General features: G+C 32.5%; 1 protein-coding gene across 1 annotated transcript; it reads left to right on the forward strand.

Moving 5' to 3' along the window:
• Positions 1 to 4143: 4143 nt before the first annotated feature.
• LOC102668435 (uncharacterized) lies at positions 4144 to 4557 on the forward strand. The gene has a single exon (XM_006603450.1). It carries the CDS (start codon positions 4144 to 4146, stop codon positions 4555 to 4557), a length of 414 nt encoding a protein of 137 aa, XP_006603513.1.
• The last annotated feature ends 8958 nt before the right edge of the window (positions 4558 to 13515 follow it).

Here is a 13515-nt window from a genome sequence, read left to right on the forward strand (position 1 = left end):
AAGAGTAAAATATTTTTTTTTTGCTAATGCTAAAAATAAGGTATCCTATGAACAACTTATTTCCCCACAAATGTTGCTTTATTCACAAGCTATTAGTCACTCATGTCACGCTTGTGTGCATTGTAAAGACATTTTAGTAAAACATATCTAATAAATTATGTAAAGTAGTTTAATATAGTTATTCAATCACAAATCATTACATAAGTTTATTAACTTTTACAATAATTATTTTAAAAGTTATATCAATAATGATTTTTTTTAATTGCTATACAGTGTAACTGTAATTAAGCTCAATGAATGTTATGATCTAGGAGTAATTATTTTCTTAATCTAAGTATTTTTTTTAAAATAATTAATTTGAAATGAAAAAAAGTATTTGAAGTACTCATCTAATGTTCACATATCACTGCTCTAATCCTAAAATGCACTTGTATAATCTTTGAGATCACAGAACTAAATATTATTGTATGCCTAGCTAGCTTAGAGGAATAACATTGTCACCAAATCATTATTACTTAGACATCCAAAAGTTATATAAATTAAGGATATCATTCTTATTCATCACTCAATCATTGCAATCCTTGGAACTTTATTTTTGTGAAAATGCTTTACCTGAATACACCATCACCTTATCATTAAAACCACAGTATATTAAGTTCAATTAATTACTGTCAACAGTAAGCTCCATGTCCAAGTTTTCATCACAGAAATCGGATCACGCGTGTTTCAGCTTGATTAACAGTAAGATTTTCAACTTTATTGTGAGATTTATTTATATTAGACATCCATATTGAATTGAGCACCTTTAAGGCTTGAACTCATCTTTATGCGACAAGAAAGAAAACCTTGACTTAGTTTATCAAAGAAAATGCCAAGTTGCCAACGAGGCAATAAAATACAGTAACCTAGCTAGTCCCATTCCTGTCCTCACAAAGGTACTATGAAATTTTAGTCACATTAGAGAAACAGATTTTTTCTTGAAACATTTTCTATAATGAAACAGAGGTCCTCTTTAATATTTTATGGCTACAATACATGCTGATAAAAGAGGAAATTCATTGCCAGATAAAACAAAATTCACTTTGACTTATTTCGCCACCAGAATTAATTTTGCTGCTAAGTTTTATCAACTCATAATCTGTCTTTGCCTCTAGGAGGTTAAACTTTAACCATGAAGTAAGCAACACCAATGTGATTGTTGATCCATGCATGACTGACGAGGGATTTACATATTTTTATCCTCATTAATTCAAACATTGGAACTCAATATTGTCTAACTTAGTATTGTTGTCTCACGTGCATTAATTAGAAGATGTGAACATTCAAATTAATTGGGAGAATTTGCATGTGTGGTTCAGCTTTTGGGAAATATTGTTGTGACGTTTTGAAGTGCATGGCAGGTGAATTTATCATTCAATTCTCGGAAGATCCTTGAGGAATATGCATTTGATTTGTACTAATGTACATCAAATAACTGAGTGCAGGGAGGTATACTGGTACGTGCTTTAAATTATAAACTGATATTATGCATCAATTTGTCGTTTTTAACCCCCTATACAGTTTTATTGACGATTATACTTGACCAGAAATCATGAGATTAATGCTGAGCTTGGAATCCTATGAGAGATCATATAAAATTTCCCAATATGAAAGCTACTATTTCAGAAATTAATACTATAGTGAGAGTTTGAAATCTGCAAGACTGCGACCAAAGAGAGAGTCTACTGAAGAACAATGCTGAATTTGGTAATTCATCTGGCAAAAACACTACTAAAGGATCTACAACGATGAGAAAACCCTGTTCTGGGAAAGTTGGAAGCAAGTCTGAAAAGATCATTTCTGGTTCAAATATCTCAATGAGTCCAAAATCAAATATAAACATCAGGAAGATCTTTGACTGAAAATTTTGTTAGGACGTCCCACATTGTCTGTCTCAGTTCTTGGAATGCAATTTATATATCTGTTTGACAACTTCACTTAAAGACAATTGATTTTAATATGAAATCTAACAAATAAGAGCTTGATTTCAACAACATTTGAAATGCCTGATTTTGAGGAAAACTAAAACCTGCTCCCAATGTGTGATCAGATGAAATACGCTTCATGAATTGGTGAAGCACAACAATCAAGTCTATTATGTGCTTAATAAGACATTAAGACACTATTTGTCAAGCCTGTTAGAAAGCTGAGTAATGCATTTCTTCTATTGGATGCTGATTCAGAGTCTGACTTCTGAGTTACTTGTTGCCTTTCTATTGATTCTGATTTGTTCTTTTGGGGTTGGTCTTAAATATTTCACACTATGATGGAATTCTCTTGGATTCTTGTTTGATACTTGACAACTAAATCTGCCATTATTTTTTTTACGAGTAAATCTGCCATTATGATGTTGTTAAGAACTTGTTTACTTAGGATGCTTTCATCCCTTGTAGCTTGTTGACTTTGTTTAAAGGAGCTATATTATCAATTACGTTGGAGAGATGTCTTAGAAAAGCACACATTTGCTTCTATTCATACTCATTGAGAAATGTTGTGAAGCAGATCATTACTGTCTATATTTATTAATTATTTCTATGGTGTCTGATTCAGCAGTTTCTTGTAAAATTATGCATTCTGTCTCGTGTATATATATATACAGTCTGTCTAATTTATTGATTTTCCGCAGAGTTCAGCGCCAAAAACCAGAAATTATATTAAACATATTAAAAGTGTAGACATGGGGAAAAGAGTAATGCTATTCTGTATTCTTGTACATCAAACACCTTTGCAACATCTACAACATCAGACACTGTTACTACATACCACACCACACCACACCTGCTTGCAAACTTTTGGGCATACATAACACACTGATTAAAAGAAACTGCACCTTTATTCCAGGGAATTCAAATGCTGCCTTAAAACTTAATTGCATCTTCAGTGTTAATGAAACACCTGAAACCAATTGAATACTAAGGTTCGTGTAATGACTAATGAACATGACCTTCATTAATTGCTTCACTACACTGCAAAAATGAAACATCTTGTCACATATAAGCAAAACTGCAAAAGTAATTATGCCCTTTATAGATAAGTTTGTCCATAAGTATTAGATGATTTTGAGACCTCCAAAAAGCTAATTTGAACTCATACATAAACTAATTTTAGAACTTATTTCATTTTTCCTTCTTATGTTCTTATCTTGTAAGTGACAAAGAAAGTTATCCAAACAGAGCTTTATATGTTAAAGGTGTATTAATTCAAGCTAAAGATGATTACCTGAACATTTAGGAGGCGATTGCAGACCACATTTACCAGGCAAGGCCAAAGCCTTTTATGGGGTTAATTCCAATTGAAGGTAGAATAGATTTGTATCTGCAGAGGCAAGGCAAATTGGCCTGGCGAATAACTGCACAACATTTTTCATCTGGTGGTGGAGGGTTTCGACTGTAGCACGACACAAGTTTAGTTGACTTGAGTCTATGTTACATAACACAATATTGTTGGAATAATTATGCTCATTTTTTCAGCTACTGTGTTGGGATTTTGTGACTCCAACAGCATGTGGTTGAAGGAGTCAAATAAGTTAAATAAAGACATGTTCCTATGCTATTTCTTAGGAGGATTTTATGCATGGTTAGTTAATTAGCTTAGCATATATCTCTCAAGTTTGTTTACATTTCTGTTTTTAATTTGTAGTATAAATATTTGCTGTTTATGCTCAATAAAATCATCAGTTTCCCTTTCATCCTCTTGTCTCTTATACTTTAAATCCTACAAATTGGTATCAGAGCAATAAGGTATCTTATGGGATCTGTGATATAACCCACAAACACCTACAACCACCAAATAGCCACCACACATAAGATGGAATCTGAAACCTCCTTTACTACCATTTTTGTACCTGTATTTGATGGACTAAACTATCAAATGTGGGATGTCAAAATGGAAGCATATCTTGATGCTAACGATGTATGGGAAACAGTAGAAGAGGACTACGAAGTTCCTCCTTTGCCAAATAATCCCATTGTTGCCCAAATGAAAAGTCACAAAGAAAGGAGGCTTCGAAAGTCCAAAGCCAAATCAATTTTGTTCACAGCTGTATCTCCAGTCATTTTCAACAGAATAATGACGATGAAAACGGCACACAAAATCTAGAATTTTATGAAGGAAGAGTACGAAGGCAGTGAGAAAATCAAAGGAATGCAAGCTTTGAATCTGATTCGAGAACTTGAGATGCAGAGGATGAAAGATTCGGAGACAATCAAAGATTATGCGGACAAGCTTCTCGGCATTGCAAACAAAATACGTCTTCTTGGCACTGAAATTCTTGACTCTCGAATTGTTCAAAAAATACTTGTAACAATTCCAGAAAAATATGAAGCCACATTGACTTCCTTGGAGAACTCAAAAGATCTTTCTATTATCACCTTGGCAGAGCTTTTGACCGCACTTCAGGCTCTGGAACAAAGAAGACTCATGAGACAAGAAGGTACTACTGAAGGGTCTTTGGTAGCTAAATCATTGGACAAAAAAAAAGAAGGGCAAGTCAGGAAGTTTCAACCACAAAAATGGTAGCAAATCCTCTCATGATTTTCCATCATGTCCTTTTTGTAAAAAAAAAAAAATCATCCACAGACGAAGTGTTGGTGGAGGCCAGATGTGAAATGCCATAAATGTGGACAATTAGCGCATGTGAAGAAAATCTGCAAGTCATCACAAAAACAAGAGAATGTACAAGATGTTGTTGAAGAGGTGGATGAAGAAGAACTTTTTGTTGTTTCTTGCTTTGCTATCGCAAGATCAAAAGAAAGTTGGCTAATTGATAGTGGTTGCACGAACCACATGACTTACGATTAAGAATTATTCAAAGATCTTGATGCAACCTACAACACAAATGTCAGATTTGGAAACAGAGCAAAAATAGCAATGAAGGGCAAAGGAACCATCGTGATCAAAGGTTGCACAGGTTTGAAATTAATTCCTGATATTCTATACGTTCCTGAAATTAACCAAAACTTGTTGAGTGTTGGCCAACTTCTAGAGAAAGGCTATAAAGTTCTATTTGAAGATAAAAGTTGCATGATTAAAGATTCAGATAATAAAGAATTATTTAGAGTTCAAATGAAAGGCAAAAGCTTTGTCTTGAATTTGATTGATGAAGAGCAGCTTGCTGTGCACAAGGTTGAAGACAACATGCTGGTTTGGCATAAAAGGATGGGTCATTTTCATCATGGCGCTTTGCTCTATTTGAGGAAGAATGATCTTGTACAAGGGCTGCTTGAGTTGGAAGAGAAATCACCCGTATGTGCTGCTTGTCAATATGGAAAACAAATGAGGTTGCCTTTTCCAAAAGGCAAATCTTGGAGAGCAACAAGCAAGCTACAGTTAGTACGTACGGATGTCGGAGGACCTCAAGAAACCCCATCTCTGAATGGCAGTAAGTAGTATATTGCTTTTATTGATGATTTTTCAAGAATGTGTTGGATTTATTTCATGAAAACAAAACCGAGGTTGAAGTTTAAAACATGGGTTGAAAATCAAAGTGAAAGAAAAATGCAGATATTAAGATCTGATAATGGAATAGAATATACGTCTGATAAGTTTAGCAAGTTTTGTGAAGATGCAGGAATAGAACATCAATTGACAACTCCGTATACCCCACAACAAAATGGGGTTGTGGAGCGCAAAAACAGAATGGTCTTGGAAATGGTGAGATGTTTACTTCATGACAAAGATCTTCCAAAAAAATTCTGGGCAGAGGCTTCAAGCACTTTTGTTTTTTTGCTGAACAGATTGCCAACAAAAGCTCTTTCAAAATCGACCCCATTTGAAGCTTGGTATGGTTTCAAACCAAAATTGATGAACTTGAAAGTCTTTGGCTGCTTGTGTTTCTCTTATATTCCACAGGTTAAGAGAGACAAACTTGATAAAAAGGTGGAAGCGGGAATCTTTGTAGGCTATAACTCCACATCAAAAGCCTATAGAATATTCTTGCCACCAAGTAATAAAGTTATTGTTACTAGAGATGTGCTATTCTTTGAAGAAGAAAAATGGAGCAAGGAAAGTGAGAAGCTTTAAGTTCAAGAGGAGAGCGAAGAAGATGTGGATGACCAGCCAGTTAGAGGAACTAGATCTCTCTTTGATATTTATCAAAGATATAATGTTGCTGTAATGGAGCTTGTAGACTACAATGAAGCTGCAGTTGATTCGAAGTGGGTAAGTGCAATGAAGGAGGAGCTTGATATGATTGAAAAACATCAAACATGGGGGCTCACGGAGAAACCTAAAGATAAAAATGTCATCAGAGTGAAATGGATTTATAGAACCAAGCTTAATGTTGATGGTTCTGTAAACAAACATAAGGCGAGGCTTTTTGTGAAGGGATATGCGCAGATGTTCGGGGTAGACTTCTCAGAAACTTTTTCTCCAGTTGCCAGGTTGGATACCATAAGGCTATTGTTAGCTCTTGTTGCACAAAAAGGTTGGATTATACATCACATGGATGTTAAATCAGCCTTTTTGAATGGGCACTTGGAAGAAGAAATTTTTGTAGAATAGTCTGAAGGATTTGTAGTTCATGGACAGGAGGAGAAAGTCTATCGGCTGAAAAAGGCCTTGTATGGCTTAAAGCAGGTCCCAAGGTCTTGGTACGACAGAATTGATGCACATTTGATAAGCTTAGGCTTTGAAAAAAGTCTAAGTGAGTCTACCTTGTATGTCAAGAAGAGGGATGTTGGAATAGTCATTGTTTCCTTGTATGTTGATGACTTACTTATGACAAGAAGTTCAAAGGAGCTGATTGAAGAGTTAAAAGGAGGAAAGAAAGAAGCCTTTGAAATGACTGATCTTGGAAAAATGTTCTTTTTCCTTGGTATGCAGGTGCAACAAGATAGAGGTGAAGTCTTTGTAAGTCAAGAAAAATATGCAAAGGAAATTCTTAGAAAGTTCAAGATGGAGGAATGCAAGCCAATTGCAACGCCAATGAATCAAAAGGAGAAATTCAGCAATGAAGATGGAGCTGATAAGGTTGATGAAAAACTGTACAAAAGCTTAATAGGATGTCTGATGTATTTGACTGCAACCAGGCCAAACATTACCTATGCAGTAAGCTTGTTGTCACGATATATGCACTGTGCTAGTGAGATTCATTTTAAGGCAGCTAAAAGAAACCTGAGATATATCAAGGGTACTATTGGTTATGGAGTGAAGTTTCAACCAGTAAAATATTTCAGTCTTTATGGATATTCAGATAGTGATTGGGCTAGGAGTAATGATGACATGAAAAGCACTTCAAGCTACTGTTTCACATTTGGTTCTGGATTTTTTTTCATGGCGTTCAAAGAAGCAAGATGTCATAGCACAATCTACCGCTGAAGCCGAATACGTAGCAGCTGTTGCAGCTGCAAATCAAGCAATTTGGCTAAGAAAACTTATGGCTGATTTACACATGGAGCAAAAGGAGAGTACACAAGTTCTTGTTGATAATCAAGCTGCAATTTCAATTTCTAAGAACCTTGTGTTTCATGGGAAAACAAAACATTTTAATATAAAGTTGTATTTCCCAAGGGAGGTGCAAAACCAAGGTGACATGCAGTTGCTATATTGCAAAACTGAAAATCAACTTGTTGATTTTTTTAACAAAATCACTTCCTCAAGCAAGATTTGAGTATCTTCGACAACAACTTGGTGTATGTTGCCGTTGAGACACGGAGGAGATTGTTGGGATTTTGTGATTCCAACAACATGTGATTGAAGGAGTCAAATAAGTTAAATAAAGACATATTTCTATGCTATTTTTTAGGAAAATTTTATGCATGGTTTAGTTAATTGGCTTAGCTAAATTTGTTTACATTTCTGTTTTTAATTTGTAGTATAAATATTTACTATTTATACTCAATAAAATCATCAGTTTTCCTCTCATCCTCTTATCTCTTATACTTTAAAGTTTGACGTTGACTTAGTGGTATTAGGCTTCATGTGAGTGCAGTCGGTAGAAGTTCACCAAATGGATATACTTATTATAATGATGAAGGTAATCATTACATAACAAACTTACAATGATCCATTACTTGCTAATTAAACAAATACAACTAACACTGCTGTTTTTCATTTTTAATTCAACTATAAAATATTTATGTGTACATTGTTTTTCATTTTTTATTGTTTTATAAAATAGTTAATTCTACTATATTCTTTTTTTTTTTATTCAATTTAAATGTAGACATAAATACAATTAAGAAACATAATTTCAATAATTTTTTTTTATCATTTTCTAAAGTAAATTTCTATCCTTTTTTTTTCATTTCTCCTTTACTGGTTTATTACGTAGAAAATATGTTTTTTTTTAAAGGAGATGTACTATCTGGAAGAGCTAATTTCACTTTTATTTATGGGCCATATAAAGTGTAGAAGTATAACACTAAATTTAAATACTAACATTATTTTAATTTTAACTAAAATTAAATTGATAACCTCTTAAATCTAAATGACAAGAATAATATTTTGACTTTGGAAATTACACTTTTGGTCCTGGATATTATAATTGTGTGATTTTGATGTCTCATATTTTAATTGCACCCATTTGATATCTTAAGTATTATAATTGTTCATTTTATTTTTTTCAGTTAGTTTTTTTTTATATATTTAACAAATTTTACCGAGGTGAAATTAATGCATGAAATGATAGATGATGTTGCATTAAACAGTAATATGACAAATGATATAATAGACTAATTTTCATGTCATTTATCACGCCACACATTAGTGTCCGATCATTTCCCATATCTCTTATTATTATTTTTTAATATTTACTTTTAATATAATTTTTCTCCAATATATGATGTTTGAAGTTTACTTGCTACATTTTTTTTTATTTTATACCTTTTGAGATGATGTAAAATATGGTTAAAAATGAATTAGAAAAAAAAGGAATTCTAATGTCTTAGAAAAACAACCTTAATTAACTTTTAGATCATAAACTAATAGCGTGCGTGTTTGGACTTTGGACACCCTTCCACTTGGTACGTTCCTAATTACACTCTTTGTTGATTATAATTTTTAATTAAATATACATGGGCTTATTATTATGCTACACAAAGTTAGAAATCTGCTGCAACATGGCCTTTGAAAAGTTATAACAACCTGCTACATACAATTAAATTTTTGTTAGCCTAATTTGTGATTATTGTAACTAGATTGTGTGCTTTTTAACATATTGTAGCCCTTGATCCATTGTCATTGTGAAATGATCTAGCATTAGTAGTGCTATAGAAAATTTTCCAATTCACTTTGCCTTGTTTTTTAGTACCAAGTGCATAGTCCTTCCTAACTGTATATTTTTGGTGCACCATGACCCTCTTTACATGGAGGGAATCATCACTAAAATTTAACAAGTTTCTAAATTTCTAAATGTATAAAAGAGTTAATTCGAGTTGTTGGACAAATAGACAAAGTAAAAACCAAACACTTGAACATTTTGTCGCCGACTCACATCTTCATAACCATCTAAATCATGTTCCTGAAATAACATTTTGTCGCCGGCTCGCATCTTCATTACCATCTAAATTTCAACTCACCTCTAGTTAAGATTGTTTGTAGTTTAATGATCTTTACTGGTAGAACCATTTGTAGGTACCTATATTAAAAGAATGTTTTTTCTTTGTAAAGTATCATATCATAGTTAAATCGTTGAATAAGTAGAATTATAAATTCATACCTTTTGATCTATAGCTTCTAAGACTTGATTAATTTGTGAATCTTCTGCAAATCGTACTTTAAGCATAGCTACAAAGTTTCCAAGTAAATTCTCCAACTTTTGAATCCTATTGTTTGTATAAGAGCTTTGAGATGAACTTGCTTGATGTGGAAGCTTGCCAAGATAACGCACACGTCCTCTTTTTTTAGGTCCTTTGACTTTTGAATATATATCATTTGTCCAATTAGTAGAATCTTGGGTGCTTTGTAAATTTTGCGAACTCTCCGCTTCAACCATTTTCTTTTTTAGTTCATCCTACATAAATACACCTTATAAATTATTATCATACACCAATATCCTAAATACTTCAATATCACTAAACAAAACTCATCTCCACATTAGTTACTCCCCCTCACCCCATAACCTTCTATTAGAAAATTGAGCAAAACAAAGAAAAAGTATTGAAATAAAAATTAAAATTCTTACAATTACAATAGCAGCTTTTTCAGTAACAATGCTTCCATCTTTTCGAGTTCGAGTGTCAATATAAATTTATGCCCTAGAAGGTTGCACTCCCTTAGCCTTTGTAGTCTAACATTAGTTAAAAAAATCAATCATCCTATTTGTATTAAGCAATTTAATAATAAAAAATATAAAAAAGACAAACCATCTCATGAATTCGTCTTGGAAGATTATTGGTTCCCATGCAATGCAAGTCCTCATATTTTGAGCGGCTCCTTTGGTTGATGTTGTTTATTTTCTATAACCAACAAATATAAAAAGTCAATAATAAAAAAAAACATATAATATATAATTGTTATGTTAGCAAAAGGTTTGTGACATTGTCATGTATACTTGTCCTTTCTCAGATCACCAATAATGTACTAAATCACGATATTGAGAAGGATCAACCCTTGGATCTGGGATGTGAGCAATCATTTCCTCCTTAGTTTTGCTCTCATCATATCCTTTTGATTTCAGTTCATATTTAAATTGCCTCCATTTTAGACTCATGTCATCAATCAATATTTTCTTTGTTTGTTCAGTTAATTTAGGAACAAATCGAAACTTACTCTATTATGAGTATCATTAACAAACAAAAAGGATCATTTTGTTAGACATTAGAAGACATAAAATTTTACAAGAAGCAAGATGAAACAACACTTATAAAGTTTTATACTAGACCTGAATTCCATGTCAGTAATATAGTCCTTAGGCATGTCTTTCCAGCTAAGAAAATTGATAGGAGCACATTGGTGTCTCATTACCAAGCTCCCAATTGCATTCAGTAGAGTTTTCCCTTCCCAACCCATAGGATTGCCCCAATGATCTACTTCAACAAGTATAAATTCTCCATCTGGCAAGTTCCACACATCTAACATATGTGTATAACCTCTGGTTCTCTTTTTACCTAAATCATTCATGGATATGACATTTATCAAACACACACACACAAATTTGAACTATATGGAAAAAGGAAACTCACTAGTAAATTTAATCTTATCATATTCTAAAAGATATTCAACTCAAACAGAATTGTACATATAATTCTAACCCAAAAAAGCATATGTGTATAAATACCTTTAGTTGAACTTTCACTTGCACTTTCAAGAGAAGTATGAGACTGAACATGACTATCTTCTTGTATGTGTTGTTCTGTTTGTGATTGTTGATTTAGTTAATAAACAATTGTGCTATAAATAATTTAATATAAAATAAAGAAATTAAGTTAATAAAATCTTTATACCTCCTTCAAATTGTGCATTTTCTTCAAGTATAGAGTTGTTATTTTGGTTCACTTCAGTAGAGCTTTCAATTGATTGCTCTTTTGCTTGTGATTGACCATCATTCTGAATGATATTCAACTTTCTGTGTTTTCCCATAGTATGCTGAATAAACCAATCCAAAAAATAAAATAAAATAAAAATTAGATATAACTACATTATTGACTATGATTTTTTTAAACACCATGCCAAAAAATAAAAGAAGAATAAAGTAATTACCTAAAATGCGAATTTAGATTGCTTGTAAGCTATTTTTTCACCAATCTCCAATCACCAAGAATCAAACTATTGAGGAAATAACGAAACAAATTTTGATAAAAAAACGGATAGCATCATTATATTGTGAGTGATTTTTATACATAACAAAAAATAAACACAAGAGTAATCAATAATAAGAAGAAAAAACTAAAGAAAGGAATAAGAGTATATAAATGTGACAAAATGTTCAATACATGTATACTCAAAATATAACCAAATGTTCAAATAGAACAAATAAAAACAAATCAAAAGAAGTCTGCATCGCTCTCATCATCATCTATATAATTATCATCCTTGTCATGTGATAAAATGTTCTCCATAGGTATTGTAACTTCAATGATATCATCACTATCATCGGCTTCTGGTCTGATCAAATCATTATGATTTATCTCTTGTAAGACTTGTTCATTCCCTTGATCCGTGTCATTGGATTGCTCATCACCCATATCATATACATTTCTGATTTTAGCATGCACAACAACAAGCCAACCATTTTGTGTTTTATTCTCCACATAGAATACTTTCTTAGCTTGAGATGCAAAAACAAATGGATCGTCACATATATCATTCCTTGTATGTTGCAAATAATTGAAATTCACTAATGTCATACCGAAGTTATCAATTTTGCAACCCCTGTTTATATCAACCCAATCACACTTGAAAAGTATAGCCTTATATTTTCCAGAATAATCCAATTGAATTATATCTGTTAGTGCACCATAGTAGTGGATTTCTCCCTCCTTTGGGTTTTTATCTCTTGAATTGGCATAACTTAATGTCTTAACAGTTACAACAATGCCACTATTTTGAGTCTTCAAGCACCTTTCACGTGTCTTTGTATGAAATCTAACTCCATTAAAAATGTACCCGCTATATCTTCTCACTATTTCTAGTGGACCACGAGCTAACCACTTGATATCATTTGTCACTAAAGTGTTGTCTTGCTCTTCCAATCGAGCAACCTACCACAATTTTATTTCAAATGGTTAAAATTTTAAATGAATGCAAAATTTAATATTATTGATGCTTCCTAAACTTACTTTTTCACGGAACCAATCTGGAAATTCTTTACTATGAATTTTGTCAACTTCATATGGAGATAATCGACGATTTTGTCTCTTGATAAGATCAGTATGGGCTCTATGTAAAAAAGGTTAGAAAAAGTAAGCATTATCATTGATAGAAAGATATTATACAAATATTCAATAACTAAATGTATATGAAAAAAATTGTATTACTTTTGAAAGTGGTCAACATTGTTGCTATTGAAAAGCACATATCTATGTGCTTGAACCAATGCTTTCTTATCAAGAGAAATTCGAGAAGCTCTTTTTCTCTTCTTCACATTGAATCCAACTTGCTTCTTTCTCCCCAATGGTCTACCTCTAGGATTTAAAACACTTACATTTTCCACAAAACATGAGTCATCATTTCGAGCAAATTGATTAAAATGAGTCTCCACCCTAGATAGATATCTTGAACAAAATATCAAGCATTCATGAGCTAAATATCCTTCTGCAATAGATCCTTCTGGATGTGCTCGATTATGAACAAATGACTTTAGAGTCAAAAGGAACCTAAAAAGAAAATTTTAGGTTACAAATTAAGATAATATCATTTTACTTTATAACTCTAGAATGTTTTAAAATGATTAAAAAGTATTCATACCTTTCAATAGGATACATCCATCGGTAATGTACAGGACCTCCAACTCTTGCTTCATGTGCCAAATGGATTACCAAATGTACCATTACGGTGAAAAAAGATGGAGGAAAAATCTATTCTAATTGGCATAAT

The sequence above is a fragment of the Glycine max genome, chromosome 18 (genome assembly GCF_000004515.6).
Source record: "Glycine max cultivar Williams 82 chromosome 18, Glycine_max_v4.0, whole genome shotgun sequence".
NCBI classification, from domain to species: domain Eukaryota; kingdom Viridiplantae; phylum Streptophyta; class Magnoliopsida; order Fabales; family Fabaceae; genus Glycine; species Glycine max.

What these genes read in the sequence shown, in the direction of transcription:
- LOC102668435 (XM_006603450.1), top strand. Translation starts at nt 4,144, where the DNA reads ATGAAGGAAGAGTACGAAGGCAGTGAGAAAATCAAAGGAATGCAAGCT.